Genomic DNA, 16,307 nt, shown 5'->3' on the forward strand with positions numbered 1-16,307 from the left:
ATCTCAACCTTAAGAGCACAAGAGTGCAAATGAAGAAGCCATGCACTCTTTTAGCTGACAAACGTGGCTACTAGAATACCCACTTGAAAATATACTACCAAGATGGTTGCCAAAGTATGTGGTAGGTGATTGTAACTGCAAGTCAGCTCATCACCAGGGCCCACAAACGATGAGTCACAAATTATATGTGTGGGTTTCTGCAGTATGCAATTCAAACTACATAGCCACAAAGGCCAGCAGATCAATTAAAGGTGCTAAATGTATTTGGATATGGACCCCCTAGGTCATACCAGCCATGATGGCCTATTGCTGTTTTTTTTAACCATTGTGGTTCCTTGGTTCATTTAACTGTCTCTCTCATAGCTGGCAAATCTTTAACACCGCAGCCCAGTGAAAGGTTCAGGAAATAGCTGATGTTTGTGCTGCTTATGGGCTATAAGATTTAGCACTAAGCCCCGATGAGAGATCTGATTGTGTCAGCAGTCTTTGTAGGAATGAATGAGTTGTTACAAGAACGTAATTCTACCCTTTCTAGCCCAAACTAAGATCATACCAAGTCTTGCTTCAAATTTTGGGGAAAATCAAAGTGTCAGCCTGCATTAGGAAAACTTTGGATGATCTTCTGCAGTCCCCTTGTGGTTGTTTTTCCTAATTAGCCAATTAAAGGTTTTCTTGAACCAGTTACAGCTTTTGCACATTATTCACGGTCCCCTGTTCATTACTTTGGGATTGCTAGCTAGCAGGAAAGTAAGCTTGTAGCCTTAGTGGAGCTGGCATGACTGATGGACCAAAAAGTTCAGGAAATGCTCTTCACATTTCTCATGAACTGAAGACTAACTGTATTACCCTGCGGAGTCTATATTATCCAGCCCAGGAGTCTAATAAAAAATGTACATTGCTGTCTGTTGGGTGACGTACTTTGCTTCATCATTAAACTTCTTTGCAGAGTTCCCTCTGGGCTCAACCGTGGATTATCCCCAATCATTCTACTTCTCGGAAGATCTTCCAAAAGGCACGTATTTATCTTCTGGGAACATTTATCAGTAGGTGACAGGCACCCACAGAAAAGGACATGGAAGATTTTTCAAGCTGCGCTGAGAACAAAATGAACCAAAGCCGACTGTTTCAAAGGTACAAGCTTCCTTTATGGATTGATCAGGACCTCTGGGAAGGAGACCAAGTTAGACGGAGTCTCTTGCATTTTTCTGGGCCAAATTCTGCTCCAAGCTGACAACGGTGGAAAAGTAGTCAGAATCCTGCTATAATCAATATACTTCCCTTCAGCTTTCATGGAAGGCCAGTTTGGAAAGGTTAGAATAACTGCAGCTTGAATGAATTTAAAACTCGCAAAATAAGGGCTATTTAATTTTTCGTTAGGCTTGAATTCTGTAGTTTCTTTCTTTTTCTCTCTCTCTTTGGAATAAGACTGCCCACTGCAGTTAATTAAGCTCTGTTTATGGTGAGCTGAGGCCAGTGCTTTCATTTCACTGAGGACTGAGTTTGAGTCATCAAGGCCAAAGATACATGTCAAGGTCTGGGAGGTAAAGGGCCAGTGCATTAGTCATCCACCATTCAGCCCAGCCCCTAATCTGACATTTCACACAGTGAGACAAGTTGAGAGGAGCTGTCCCTCAGTCTATTGTTTAAAGAATTCAACTCAAGTTGACATGAAATATCAGTACAGTAGTGGAGTTGTGAAACAGCAGGGGTGGCTCGTCCTCCCAAAGCTGGCCCAAATAATTCCTTATGCTGCTTCACAGAAATAAATGTAATTTTTTTTTAAAGTCACAAACATTATATACATATAATTAAACAAAAGCTCCACTCAAAACAAAACCACTGGGAAGCTCCATGTAATAAAATGACTCACACCAGGATGCGATGACTAAGTGGGAGAATAAGGGAATTCCACTACCCACGCCAGTTTTTTACATGATCAATTTGCTGTCAACAGGTGATGGGAGCTTCACTTGCTGCCTTTTGTTTATTCCAAGACAGTTATTTCTTCAAAAAATATATACTCTCTTTAAACAATTAAGATTCAAAAATGAATAATCAGGAACAGGCGAGGTTCCACTAGGCGCCCCCATAGTAAACAGTGAGCCAGTGAATTCAGGCCAGTAGTGGCTGCCTATGTTAATAAGGATTTACCAGCTGTAAAATTCCAAAACCTTGTGTCATACGCGGAAACCTTCCAAAACACTGGATTCCACCCCGTCTCAGCGAGTCTCTCACAGCTATAGCAACTCTGTTACTGCAGCCACATTTTTTTTTACATTTTTGTATGTGTGTATCCTTAGATTTTTTCCTGTTTTGCAGTGTTTTTTTTTTCAGAGAGCTGATAATTGCCCACTAGGGTCTGAGCAAATCTATAGAGTTAGCCATCTCCCCTTAGTGGTAAGCTTGCGCACTGTAAAGTTTGTGAGCCTTTTAGCAACTCTTAGCGAGATGAAAGCAGAAAGTCTCCCATCTATCACTTAAAGGACAAGCTTTAAGTGGGCACGAAGCACGTTGTAACAAGCATTCAGGATGCTGGTGGCTGACGTTACTGTTCACCAACATGAACAAGCAATGGGATGTATTGAAGCACGTTCATTTTTCTTTAGCAAAGATGTTGCACCCCCCAGGTCTGTTTCACGAGGCTGAAATCTGACATCTTTCTGGAGTGAACATTGCCGGCTGCTCCCCGTGTTCCTCTTCTCATCTGCAGACTTTTGCTCTTCAGTGATTGTGAGCCATAAGGCAAGGTGATTAACTTGCCAGGCAGTCACCTTTAGCTAATGTAAAAACCAGGTGGAACTCCCCACACAGAGCTGCATAATTTACTCTCCCAAACCATCCTGGTGCTCTGCAGGATGGTGGTAGGAGAAGATACACATCCCCTCAGAAGCATCCCACATTAAAAGCTGGACCCCAGCCATAAAACGAGAGCAGAAAAATAAAAGCACAAACCATCATGGGTTCTGGTTCTCAGCTACCAAGGACATGCTGATTCGAGCAGCCTAGCATATTTTTTTCATATGCCCCCGATAAAATCTTGCAGGTTAAAACCAAGTTGAATAATCCCATCTACAGAAGTAATTAATCAGATCTGTGCAGCCTGGTGATTTCCCCAGAATCTGTCACTCCTTTTTTTGGCATTTTCTATTGACAAACTTAAGTTCTTTGCTTTTTTCCCTGATGCTGAGTTGGGCTGCAGCTTGAGGAACCGTCTGAAACAAGAGAGCGACGTGTGTGTATGTACACACGCGTGCACCAAAACGAGTCTTGGGATATCAGAAGGTGGAATGTCTGCGTGGTTAAACTCTAATGCTGGCACTAAATCATCTTCTCTTGCTCTGAATTCTCTTACAGTTTAAATTTCCCATTTTGACTCATTAGCATTGGAAAATTTACTGTGAGAATTTCTTGAAGCTTCCTGGAAAATCCTTCTGTTTGTTCGCTGTGATCCGAGAGCAAATGTGTGTGTGGTAGGGAGTAGAAAGCGAATGGGATTTGGGTACTGGGAATGGCTTGTTCTTTTGGCATTTTGACTGGCTGTTTCTGAGGTTAACCAAGGCAGCATTAATACATTGGAGGGATTACCAACAAGTGTCTGCTCACCTGCTTTGGATTTGGCACTATGAAACAAAGGAAGAGGAACACTTCTCTGGGGCAGCAACTGTCTGTCGCTTTACTTGTCTGGCCCTTTTATGCCCAACTGGGATTCCCAGGTGCTGCCACCATATAAGTAATAATGAAGGTACACTTGAATGCTGGCATGGAAATGCCAATATCTGTTATGATTCCCACAATGCCATTATCCACTACACTGGGGCTTGTTACAGTGAAACTTCCATATTGGGGATGTTGGCAAGTAAGGGCCACTGCTGCCACTGAACTGCATTTTACTGAACAGCCAGCAGCCCCAGCAGAGCCCTGAAGGGCACTTTTCAAAATGTCTTAAGGCCAAATTCTGAGAGCGACACTTGCAGCTCCCATTTGGATTGCATGGGAGAGCAGGCGCTCCACAGGATTTAGCCACCGCCATCCATGTAAGGCTCAACCTAAGGCAGAGCCCTAGAGCTGACACTTGGCTTAGCTCCTGTCTTTCCAAAATTTTCACCTTTGTGATAAAGCTAAAAGATCACAGACTCTGGGCCTGCCAAGAGTTTTTGAATTCCCTTCAAAACATGAAGATCTTCCCCTCTTCTCCGGGTACACAGTCTCAGGACTGGGTGCCAGAGTCAGTCTAGCAGGAGTATGGGTCATGCTGCACATGCACTGCTTCTATTCTTCCTCTAAAATATCCACTACTTCCCACTGCTGGTGGGCTAGATATGCCATCGGTCTGCCCCACCATGGCAGTTCTGATGTTCCTTATTGAGGCTGCTCAGTGCTTCTGAATATCAGGTTCTTGCCAGGGACTCCTTCAGGCCGTCACACATGGTGCATTTCACTTGAACTGACAGCATCATCAAGTCCAATTTATCTTGCTTTATAAACAATAATTGTTCTGTAGAAGAGAAATGCCAAGCAATAGAAAGTGGCCAAGCAATACAAAGTGCCTGCATGCTCATCTGCTGTGAATGATGCTCAGCAGGAAAGCCTGTTATTTTCAGAGCTGAAGTGATGGGTTTCTAAGAACTGGAATTATTTGCCCAGTCAATGTATAATGCATGTGTGTGATGAGAGATGAACAGGCAAGATAGAAATCAGGGAAAGAACAAGCAAGAAGGAGCTCAATTGGTTATAAATAGAAGATCAGTAATGAACAGATATTCAAAAAGGCTAGACAGGCCAAAGTATGTGTGCAGACATAATTATCTTGTACAAATCAGGTGAACGTGGCCTACCTGAGCCATTAGGCAGGTTTGAACATGCAAACACAGAACCTGCTCATACAAACAAAGGTTAGCTGTGCATGCACATAAGCACCCAGGGTAGCTTCTTTAACAGCTGTACACAAAATCTAGGGCCAGGAACAGATATGCTGCTGCTAGCATTCACTGCAGGGACAGTGCTAGGTCACTGAGTATGGGGCTAGTTTTAAAACAGGATAGGAAATGCATTTGCTTATGTTGATGTTGGAGAATTACAAACCCTTTGGTTTAATTTGAAACACACAAAATTCATCTCAAACCTTAACATCGTTGGCTAGGGACAGACATTACACATAAACTGCTTTAAGTGATCAGAAACTAGTTTAAACCGGTAACAGAATAGATGTTCAGTGCACATAAACCAGTTTGAAAATGGATGAAACTGGTTTGAGATAAATTTGGTTGAATGTAGTATCATCAGACTTAATTGACTTGGGTCAAACCATTTTATGCAATGTCTGTCCCAGACCCCTTGCTGGTTTAAGATAAACCAGACTCCCCCAGCATGCACTTGGGGCTGGGCAGGGCTCTCTGCTACACAGCAGGGCTGGCCCCTCCCCTGTGCTCCCTGGCTGGAGCTCCAGCAGAGACTGCAGGCTGCTTCCCTCCACCCCCTCACTACTCCCTGCTAAGCAGGAATTTGCCGCTCCCCACCGCCTTGATGAGAGGTGTCTGCATATTCAATAGCAGACCTCATGTTGGTTGGTGGTGAGTCAATGGGTAGAACTAACAGGCAGAATCAACAGGTAGCTGGTAATGTCCCTCTGTTGTTTTCTTAATGGGGTGACAAACACTGAGTTAGGGGTGATAAATACCGTTATCAATTCCCTGCTGGGCTAATCAGAGCATCCTGCCAGGCTGCCATGCCCCCCCCCCCCCCTTAGCCCAGGCCTCTGAAAGGGAAGGGGGGGCGGCTTTCTGAAAGGGAAGGGAGGGCTGCTTTAGCACCCCCAGCTTCTAGTCTGAGCCACTGTAGGTATGTGCCTGCATATCTGGGATGTCTTTGCAGTTACAAAGTGATTTAGCCTAGCCAGGTTAGACTAACCTGCAAAGATTGAATCAATTCAGGCTCAGGCTTTTTGAATGTCTGTCCTTAGCCACTGAGTTCACATTTTGCCCAGAACAGATTGTGATGAAGGTGCTAGACTGAAGCAGAGAGAAAACTGCTTCCTTAAAAGCTAATGCACTGGGCCAAACTCTGAAGAAGGCATAATGCTACACCATTATGGTGAGCTGTCATACATGATGCCATGTGTTATATCACAGCTATGCAGCATCATACATGAGGTGAATGTTACTGAAATACCTTTGTGAATAAAGCAATCAACTCTGTATAACACCAAGTATAATCATAGGTCTGAGGTGTACAAAAACAAAAGTGAGCACAGTGTGATGGTGGAATCAGGAGAGATTTGGGAGTTCAGAGCTCTAATTTCTGCTCCAGCAATAAAACAGAATAAGAACATTAAAGGCCTCACAGCCAGGGTACAAAGGCCTTGGCCATACAAATTTAATACGTATTTAATGCTGCAGTCCTGAGCCTGCTGAAAAAGTTTTGTGCCTAGTCAGGGCTCTACACCTGCAGAGAGCTCCTCTGAAATCAGTGGGCATCCATTTGGGTACAGAGAACCACCTACAACTACCTCTTAGATACCACTGTCATGGACACCTCATCACTGCAACATATAAATGCAGGGAAGGAGAAGTCCAGGAGAAAGAATATTATATTTCTGATATTTGAATCAGCAGGTCTGGAAGGATTATTTCTTAAATGGACTTTTAATATCCATGCTTCAGAGACCATAACAGCTGCACTGGTTCAAAGGCCACAGAGAAGAGCCACCTCCTCTCCTTATACTGTATAACAGAGTTTGATGATTTATGATGGATCTACTCCAAAGATGTACGCTTTCTATTTGGGTTGTTCTTCCACCTCCCACATTGTCCTACAGATGATTCATGATGTCCATGTGGCCACCAGAAGAGTTTGGCAAAAGAAAACACTGTTCAATTGCACTTTTTCTTCCAAAGAACGTGAAGCTTTTCTAACAACTGCAGCAAAGCAGCAGTAACTAGTACACAAACAGGAATCAACAAAATGCAATGGAAGGTTGTAACTTGCTAATTACCACACGTTAACTGAAATTAATCAAAGAAGGAAACTAATTTTTTTCCCCCCATAAATTGTACTAGTTGAATCTGTAGTTAAAGAAGTTATAATTTACAGATGTTCCATAACAGGAGACTGAGGGAGTTGGGAATTGGAAGATGTTCCCTCAGTTAGGTAGTAGCAGCTGATTAGTTAGAGAGGCCACGGATCTGCAGAGGTTGCTTACTGCTCCACAATAATGTTCATTGTTGTTTAGTTCTTCTCGTCTACATATGCCTGTGTTCATTGAACCTAATGAATCACTACAGGATCTAGGCTTCACTCAAAACCTGAACAACCCTGGACCTCAGGATGTTTGAAATATTTCTTTATGACTTGATCTCTACTAAGATCATAATAAAATCAATATATTTGTCTAAAAATATTGTCATTTGTAGAATAAGAATCAGTTACTTCCTCCTCTCCCCCTCCCCCAATCCAATTATCATATCTATTTGAGTGAAACGAAGGAAAAAATTTAACACATACTGGGCCAGATCTCCAGCAGATGTAAACTGGCATGGCTCCATTAAGTACATAGTGCTCAACTGATTTGCATCAGTAAAGGATATGAACTTTTGCTTATCTTAATGCAAGAACGTAGCACAGTACTCAGCTGGAGCTCAAGACTAAAATGCTTACCCAGTAGTATACCTTATCAACAGACAGTGTTAATAAATTGTTCTTTGTTTATGCATCTGCTTCTCAAACACAAGTGCTTTATCCATTTGCTAACATACAAGCTAACATACATACTTAAGCTCCTGGCTCCTTAAGTTCACTTCCTGCTACCACTTCCTGTGCCCGTCTTAAAATGACAGTCTTTTTATAGTTTGCTGGTTAGTGAGTTCATTAATTTACATCGAGGTCAGCGCAATATAGCAAACATCAGACACTTTCACAAAGTTAGCTCGGCTTGTTTTAGATTAGCATCTAATGAGTTGCTCAGGGAAACAACAACCTACAGTGCCATCTCCTACATAGTAAAAAAGAAATAGTTCATATGCATAACATAGATATAAATAGCATTCACCATTGTTCCTAGTGATGTGCTGTATGTTAGTAACAGATACAAATGGTTCCACTTCTCACTTGCTGAATGCTGAAGTAGCTACAGAATCTAAAGAGGAAACGGAAAAGATCACCTTGAGGAATGGCAAGTTTGCCATTAAAGACTAGAGTAGCCCATTAGCTCCAGTTCCTGAGTTATCCTCAGTCCCAGTTCAATGGCAAGATTGACCTTGACTCCAGATCTAAACCCACCCAGAATGTGGGAATACTTGATATACCATTCCAGTTGAAACAAATCTTAGATTCAAAGCAAAAGTGGCACGACACTGAAATCTTATACTGCAATAAAAGCATCTGCATTAGGCTCTGCAGAACATTCTTTTTTACCATCTGCACCATCAGTTACTGTAGTGAGAGCAACGAATAGACACCTCCGGCAGACAGAAGCAGTATGTCACCTAAACCTGTACACAGAACAGAGCTTAAAATTCCCATTGCTGCTACAGTCCTATTTACGCCATGCTTACAACTATATGGCTGCTACCAACGGCACTTAAATTGCTGCAGCAAAACTGGGATTTTCTTCACCCAAGTGAAACCCAAATGAAAAGCAGGCTTTCCCTGACTACTGGTGCGTCCTCCTTCCTTCATGAAAATGTAATCCTTTTCTAGACTTGCTAAAACAGCTTAGTTTATCTTCAAGAGGAAGCAACAATGAGAGAGCCAACAGAAAGATGCACAATCCATCTGCCCTGACAGTGGCTCAGCTGGCTTCTGCACAGCTTCTCGGTGTTCTTATAAAGCAGCATGTAGATTAGAATTGCAGCGAGCAAGCCACGCTCTCTTTACAAAGTATTCCAAACCAGCTTGCGGCCAATGGACTCAAAGACCTTCAGAAACACTAATAAATTACACGAGTAATCTAAGGTGAGAGTTCACAACATGCTGGCTAGTTTGCATTACTTCTTGGGCTAGGAACAGAAATTACACATAAACCAGTATCAGTGATCAGAAACTGGTTCAAATCTGTAACACAGCAGAAGTTCAGTGCACATAAATCACTTTCAAAACGGCTGAAACCTGTTTAAGATAAACCTGGATGGATGTAGTATCAGTAGGGTTGCCAGCCCTCCAGGAATTAGATATAAATCTCCAGGAGACTGCTGAGAGTCACCCGGGAGATGAGTGATAGGGTATTCATTAAAATAAATATTACATTTTGGATCTGATTTATACGGTAGTCCAGTGGGTTTTTAAAATGTAATAGTAATGTGTATTTCATAGATTTCATAGACATTAGGGCTGGAAGGGACCTCGAAAAATAATCGAGTCCAGCCCCCTTGCCTTCCCGACGTGAAGTCTACGCACTGTATCTGTAACTGATATACTCAAGCATACGGGCATGTTCACGTTGTATGTCATGGGCATGTTGGCATTCCAGAAACCTCCCAGAATAGATTCAAACAGAGTTGGTAGCCCTACATACCAGACTTAACTGATTTAGGTTAAATCGGTTTATTGAACTTCTGTCCCAGATCCCCTCCAGATTCAAGTTAAACTCACAGTCCCCCAGCATCCCAGGATGCTTTGCATGTCCCCCACAAACTCTCCCCTCACAGGTTGGGTAGGCTAGCCTTGGTCCAAGCTGTCTGCTCCAACCCAGCATGGAGGCATGCTCTAGTACCCCCCAGCACCTGGCCTGGGCCACCACAGGCATGTGGCTGCATTTCTGGAATCAAAAGTGATGCCTGTTCACTTGCTTCTCAAGTCAAGGTTACACTAAATCTGCAAAGATTGAATCAATTCAGCCTTGAGCTTTTTTACAGTCTGTACTTAGCCCCTATGTCCATGTGGAACATTAGAGCAATGTAAGCAATGCTTTAGAAGTCTCATATTAGCTTAGGGTTCCCTTCCTCCACTTCTTGATACATTCACCCAATGAGAATTGCGGCATTTCCTGGAAACAGATCTACATTAGATCTCAATATCATTTGCTTGGGGACAGTTATGAAAATAGCAACTCGCTTGTTCAAAAGACTCCCTCTGTACTATCAGCTTGTAAAAAAATAAGATGCTGTGTCAGAGAGGTTGTTCAATCCTTTTGCATTCTATCACGTTTTGTAAGGCACATGTTGCATCACTTCCCATACACCATCTCTACTCATTTTCTTTCCCCACTAATACAAGTCCATGCACTACTATTCAAATACTGTTGCACGGCATTCCAGGTTTTGATCCGATTGCAGGAGCTTCCCTGCATTGCTAAAAAAGCAGTGTTTGTTTTAGTGTGTGGTAACTAGAAGTACAGGGAGGGTAAAGCATGTTAGTTGTTCTGTAGGGGAACTCAGACATTCTTCGTGAAAAAAGATAAAAAAAGAGGATTTACAATTTAAATTTGAATTTAAAACTTAGGTTTTAGACTACAGGCTTGAATATTAGCCTCCAACAATATTCCAGTTGAGTGCCTCAACTAGCAAGATGTAGTCACACTTCTCCCCCCCGTTCCTAGCCTGTTGGTTATTTAATGAAGTGCAACAGCTACATCATTCAAGGTTGAGAGGGATTACCCCCTCAGTGGCTGATAGCCTGGTGGTTTGGGTACATATCAGAGACATGGAAGATCAAGGTTCCAGCCCTGCTCCCATTTAGCCTGTGTTTTTTAGCTCATGAATGACATTTACTCTCAGGGGAAAAGCCCACCTCTTCTAACAATGAAGAAGAGTCCTTCATTTACATTTTAGAGTTTGACTAGGTACAGACATTCAAAAAACCCAAGGCAGAATCGATCTAAATTACATGGTTTTCTGTATGTGACAGTTTAGATTGGTAGCGAACAATACATGCATTTGCCCTTTGGTGAGGAGAGCAAATCTTAGACCAGGTTCTGCCATTTTTAAACCAGTCTACATGTGCTGAACTTCTGTTCTGTTACAGGTGTAAACCCGGTTCCGATCACTTATACCATTAAAAGTGAAAAGTTTGTACCTGGCCTGTGTGGAAGGTCCTGTTCATGCTACCCTTAAAAATTTCCAAATCTGGGGACAGGGCTGTCTTGTGCTAGTGACTGTCTATGCATGTAATGAAAGTCAAAGGTCTTTGAGGCAGGGAGTACCTAAATGGACAGACTGAAGGTAAGATGAACAGGAGGACAAACAGCCAATTGTGCATTCTTCTAGGAGTTTGTCCAAGAGCTGTCTGTATTTGAACAAATACTATTTACATGTGTTGCCATTGGAGGGGCAGGGGGAGAGATGGTAGTTTATTTTCTTCTTGCTACAGCCATTTAAGAGTCCACCTGTTCCTCTGCTAATTCCTCACTTGGGTACAGATTCTGGAATATTTTAGAAGTTCCCTTGCAAGTCTATTTTTCATCTGCATGCATCATACTCATACACAGGAATCTGGTAACTGTAGAAGAATGCATTTATACACACAATCCCCAACTCATGGAACTGCACAGTAAAACAAGGTGCACTTTACTTGTGATGGCAACATTTGTGAAATAATCCATTCTGAGCATGCATATGCAAACATGCGCATGTGTACATATGGGTGTATGTGCAGTGTGTATTCTATGCATGAAGATGTGCATTTTAGGAGTACAAAATATACCTGGAAATTTCACTGACATTTTTAGGGAGGCATGGTAAAATTAGGGAAAATCCTTCATGTGCTGAGCAGCTGCTGAGAGTTAAGGGTGCTCAGGACCTCCCTAGAGACAATATCCTATAGAATCAGTGTCTTAGTTCATATCATAAGGAATGATTTGATAAAAGTGTAGGATTGGCTTGGCAGGGTGCTAATTAGAGTGACACAAAATCAGGGAGTAATTTCTGGGTACATTTTTACATTAAACTATTTTCCATTTAATTTCAGGGTGTTTCACTATCTTGAAATGTTGTCATCTCCAGAAGAGCTATTTTCACATTAAGAATGAGGAAAATAGGATTTTTTTTTTTGCTTTTAGAACTGCTCTTTCAAGGAGGAAATGATAGATATGTGTAATATCTGTAAGTGTGAAAGAACTGAAACTGTCTTTGGATTTGTGTAAAAATAATTTGCATTAAAAAAATCAGTTGTGTAATTATCAATAATTTGTATAAAATATGCACACTATATGGAAAAAAACTGGACAGGTTTGAAATAAACAACCGATTAATCATTTGCAATAGAAAAGGTTTGTTTCACGTGTGATTTCTATGCAGTACTATGCTAAAAAAGACATTTAAAACAACATTGCAGACTTGGAATACTATTCTGAAAAATCATCCACCACTTCTTGAAAAAGGTTTCTTATTTTTGCTGCATCATGGTTTCTTTGTACTTCTATGATCCACCTATAGCAGCAGTTCCTTAATATTCATTTCACTGAAGCGTGTAAATTAAGGGCCTGGTAAGGTAGACATATACTTCATTAAGTAACTTTACTTATATAATTAGCCCATTCAGTTAAGTAGCTTTAAGTATATGGATGCTATAGCACTACTCACTTGAGTAGAATTACTCATGTGTGTAAGTACTTTCGGGATTGGGCTCAATTCTATACATTCGGCTATGTGTTAAAAGAAACTTTACCTGGGGTCTTCTCTGTGAATACAACCTTCGACTCTGTTGTGAAGTTCTGACCAGTCAGGATCATCTGCTGCCCACCGTAAACCAGGCAGCTATCGATATCTTGTCTTTCAACCATTGGAAGTTCGTGAGCAGACCTTTGGGCTGTGGACAAAATACAGACATGAATGAAATCAACTCTGTTTTACCAGGACTTTCCAAATCTTCCCAGAACTATCCACAGATCAATCTTGTCATCGTTACCATCCACTTGCTGCCAAAGGAGCTTCTCCAAGATGCTAAATTTAGGCTGAAGCAGGAAAAATAAACTTACTCAAGGCATTTTATTTGGAAATATTCAGGAGCTGGCTCCAGTGTTTCAGCTGTGCTGGCCTTACTCCTTGTCCTTGACAAAGGACAGCTTGGATGAATGAGTTGGAGCTTGCCCATGTCTGTTTCCAAATAAATGGCCAAATGTTCAAGTGCAGGCACACTACAGCCCTGGAGCCTTAAAAATTCCACCTGCAGAGAGGATTCCACTGAATAACATTGAATGCCTTTTAAAAAACCCAGAAAGTCTTACTCCCTTGCTGTAGAACAGAAAGTGTTATGGCATTAGAAATGACAAAAATGCCGTGTCCGCACAGGGCCCTGCACTTGCACCCTTAAGTGGCTATTTAGAAATCCATGATAGAGCCCTGTATGCACAAAGTGCTATTCACACACATGAACCTCAGTTCTCCCTGCAATGGCGAAGCTGCAGTAGTGGCCACCAAATGCCTTTACTGCATTCATGACGTTGCAGGTTTTTTGCCCCTGCAGGCCAGTGCAATAAAGACAGAATAAAGAGCACCTATAAAGAGATCTTTTATGGAAAAGTGCTATGCAACACATCCACATCACCACCCTGTATTAAAGGAATGTAGATCAACTCATAAGGTCAGAAAAGCTTCCAAGAACCATGGTATCCATCTACATGAGCCCATTTCTGGAAGTTTGCTTACAAGCAGCAGGATCTGAAGAAGCAATGATGCAGGAGTTCTTCCCCAGAAAGAGACAGCTGGAAAGGATGAAACATTTCTATGACCAACCCAGGTGGGCAGCAACTTGGGTTTGGTGAACTGCAAGTTCATAACCTATACTCAGACACCTCCAAATTCATCCAGCCCTACTAGAAGGGTCTCAAGAGGATGCTGTTCATCTACTTAACAGCTGGCTTAGCTAGATTTGAACTTTTCTCTGACAAAGACCTTGATCCCAAGAGGCACTGAGTACTTGTGACTTTCTTTCCCTGAACACCATTCAGGGCTGGGCAAAAAGCAAGGAAATGCTATTTTATACATGCAGGTCTTGGCTTTTACTTGCAACATAAACAAAACTGCATTCAGAATTTCCTGTATGTACATGGATAATTATGGTGCAGCCTTCATCTGGCCTAAAACCTGTAGAAGTACAAATACTACCCACTGCATGCACAAACTGAAGGGCTAAGCTAGTCAATGGGAGAAGAGAAGCACTAAACTTTTAGCAGGTGTCTGCTGGCAAACGTATGTATATGTGTGCAGTTCTGCAAGGGAAAACAAGTAGCCTAGGTATGAACTCAGCTTAAAAATCTTCCCCTCCAATCCTGGTACAGACATCATACCTGTCTCCAAAACTTCAGCTCAGTATTTATCAGTCATCTGTGTCATTTTAAGTGTGGTTTATTTTTAAAGCAATCCTGCAGCTTATTGTTCCTCTCAAGTCAATTATACCGGCTGAGCTGAGAGGCAGCTGATTAAGACTATATATAAAGACCTCTTTCACAGAAGCTGCTAATTTCTTCCACATGGCTGTACAATTTATCCTTCTTTCTAAATACTCAAGTTTTTGATGAGTTCATAATTGGATTCACCACAAAGACAGATTTATAAACAATATTAATATAGAGCATTCAACGGAGAGTACATTTAAAACTTTGCCCTGGACAATATTTCCTCCTAATAAATCCAAAGAGATTTCAGACTGATGTTTCCTGGACAGTCACTTTGGGTGTCATTTTCCAGGGTACACAGTACTTGCAGCTTCCATTGACTGTCATGAGTTTGTCAGCAGGGAGCCTTCTACCTAGCCAGTGTTTATTCCTATTTACTGGGTGCATCTATATGAGACGCTTACTACGTACTAGCTTAATAACACTGCGCTGTAACATGGTGGTTAAAAACTGTGCTAATAGCCTACTGTGTGGTGTTACTAGGCTAATGCGCAGTAGGTATCACAAAATAACCATGAGCTGATGCTACTGTGCAGTAACTCTAGTTACTGCAAGTTGAGTTAGTACTTTATTAAGCAAGTACTAAACTAAATGTGCAGTATCTAAGGTGCATCAATGAACATGTAGACATATCCACTGTACTCTAAAACTATAGATCCTCCTTTGAAAGGGACCTGAGGGTAACAGAGGCGTGCATCCCAAGTAATAGGCTGTGTCTAATTTACAGTCACTACAGGTTGTAGTTAACATCTAGTTAAGAGGCTTCTAGCAGAGTAGCCATAGTACCAAGGAGCACAGCACAGGATGCAAAACCTGCCCGAAAAGCTGGGAAAATTCTCCATTGCTTAGTCCATGCTGAACTGCTTGCTGTCACAAGATTTATTTAGATGACATCTGGCTCATGTGTCATTCAGCCATTGGCAAATTTGACTGGATAACGGTATCATTTTCTTCCCGAGATGCTGCCAGAAGCCGTAACCTGTGTAATCTTGCTGTTCAGAAGGTGCGCAATGCAGTGGTGAGCTGCCTCAAAAGGATTAATTTGTTTCTTTTGCAAGAAATATTAATTTCCAGTACACCCCCTTCCTCTCCAACTCATGATGGGTGGACGTATGCAATACTTTCACGCTATTCCTTCTCTTCCCCCAGGGGTTGGCACTTCATAAAGTGACCTACAGCTACTGTAGTTTATAAGCTTTGAATAAACAAGACACTGTTGGTTTAACCAGTTGGGGTGTTTACTTTCAATAGCAACAGTTACTGACATAAGGCAGCAAAGCAAACGTTAAAGAAATACTTGCACTTGGCCTGAAGCGGTGTGACAACCTATTAACAGGGGGCATTATTTTTCTATTTTATTTGACTGTCTGCAAATCAAGATGTCATGGAGCCTCATTGCCAAAAAACACAATACACACAGGGACATGAAAGAAGGGAGCTGCCGTCTCCAAGCCAACTCTGCTTTGCAAGAGGGGTGGAGGGACAGGAAAAGAAGCAAAGTGCTCCCAGCAAGGGCTTCAGAGGCCCTCGGCTTGCACAGCACACGGACAGACTAAATACTAAGGCTGTGTGAATCTTCGGGTGCTAATTCAGTTCGGAGGAGATTTGGCCTGATTTGGTGGCCTGAATCTCCAAATCCGAATCGAATTGGGAGACTGATAAAAAGGTCTGAATTGACTGAAGCTCTCTGAATCGATTCAGAGAGCTTCGGCGATTCGGGCAGTCCCACTCACCACCGCAGGGAGCTGGACCCAGGCTCCATGCCAGTAAGTAGGGGGCAGGGGGAGGGGAGGGCTGGAGGAGGGGAATGGGGACCATGGGGGGATCCCACCAGGCACCATCCCCTGCATGCTCCCCCAGGCCCCCTGAGCACCCCCCTGACCCCTGCCTGCTCTCCCAACCCCATCAATGGCTGCCCGATCCAGCCCCAGCATCCTGGCTCCTTTTTTCTTTCAAAAGTCCTGCACTCTCTGACTCCTGT

General features: G+C 42.3%; 1 protein-coding gene across 9 annotated transcripts in view; it reads right to left on the reverse strand.

Annotated features, from left to right (window-relative positions):
• The window catches only part of NFATC2 (nuclear factor of activated T cells 2), a 130,594-nt gene that overhangs the window by 51,859 nt on the left and 62,428 nt on the right, over positions 1-16,307 (reverse strand). For all 9 annotated transcript variants that reach the window (XM_025197363.1, XM_025197367.1, XM_025197362.1 and 6 more), the window contains one exon: positions 12,598-12,738. In XM_025197363.1, the coding sequence (XP_025053148.1) occupies positions 12,598-12,738 (141 nt within the window). The remainder of the gene's footprint in view (positions 1-12,597; positions 12,739-16,307) is intronic.

This window comes from Alligator sinensis, unplaced genomic scaffold (genome assembly GCF_000455745.1).
Source record: "Alligator sinensis unplaced genomic scaffold, ASM45574v1 scaffold115_1, whole genome shotgun sequence".
NCBI classification, from domain to species: domain Eukaryota; kingdom Metazoa; phylum Chordata; order Crocodylia; family Alligatoridae; genus Alligator; species Alligator sinensis.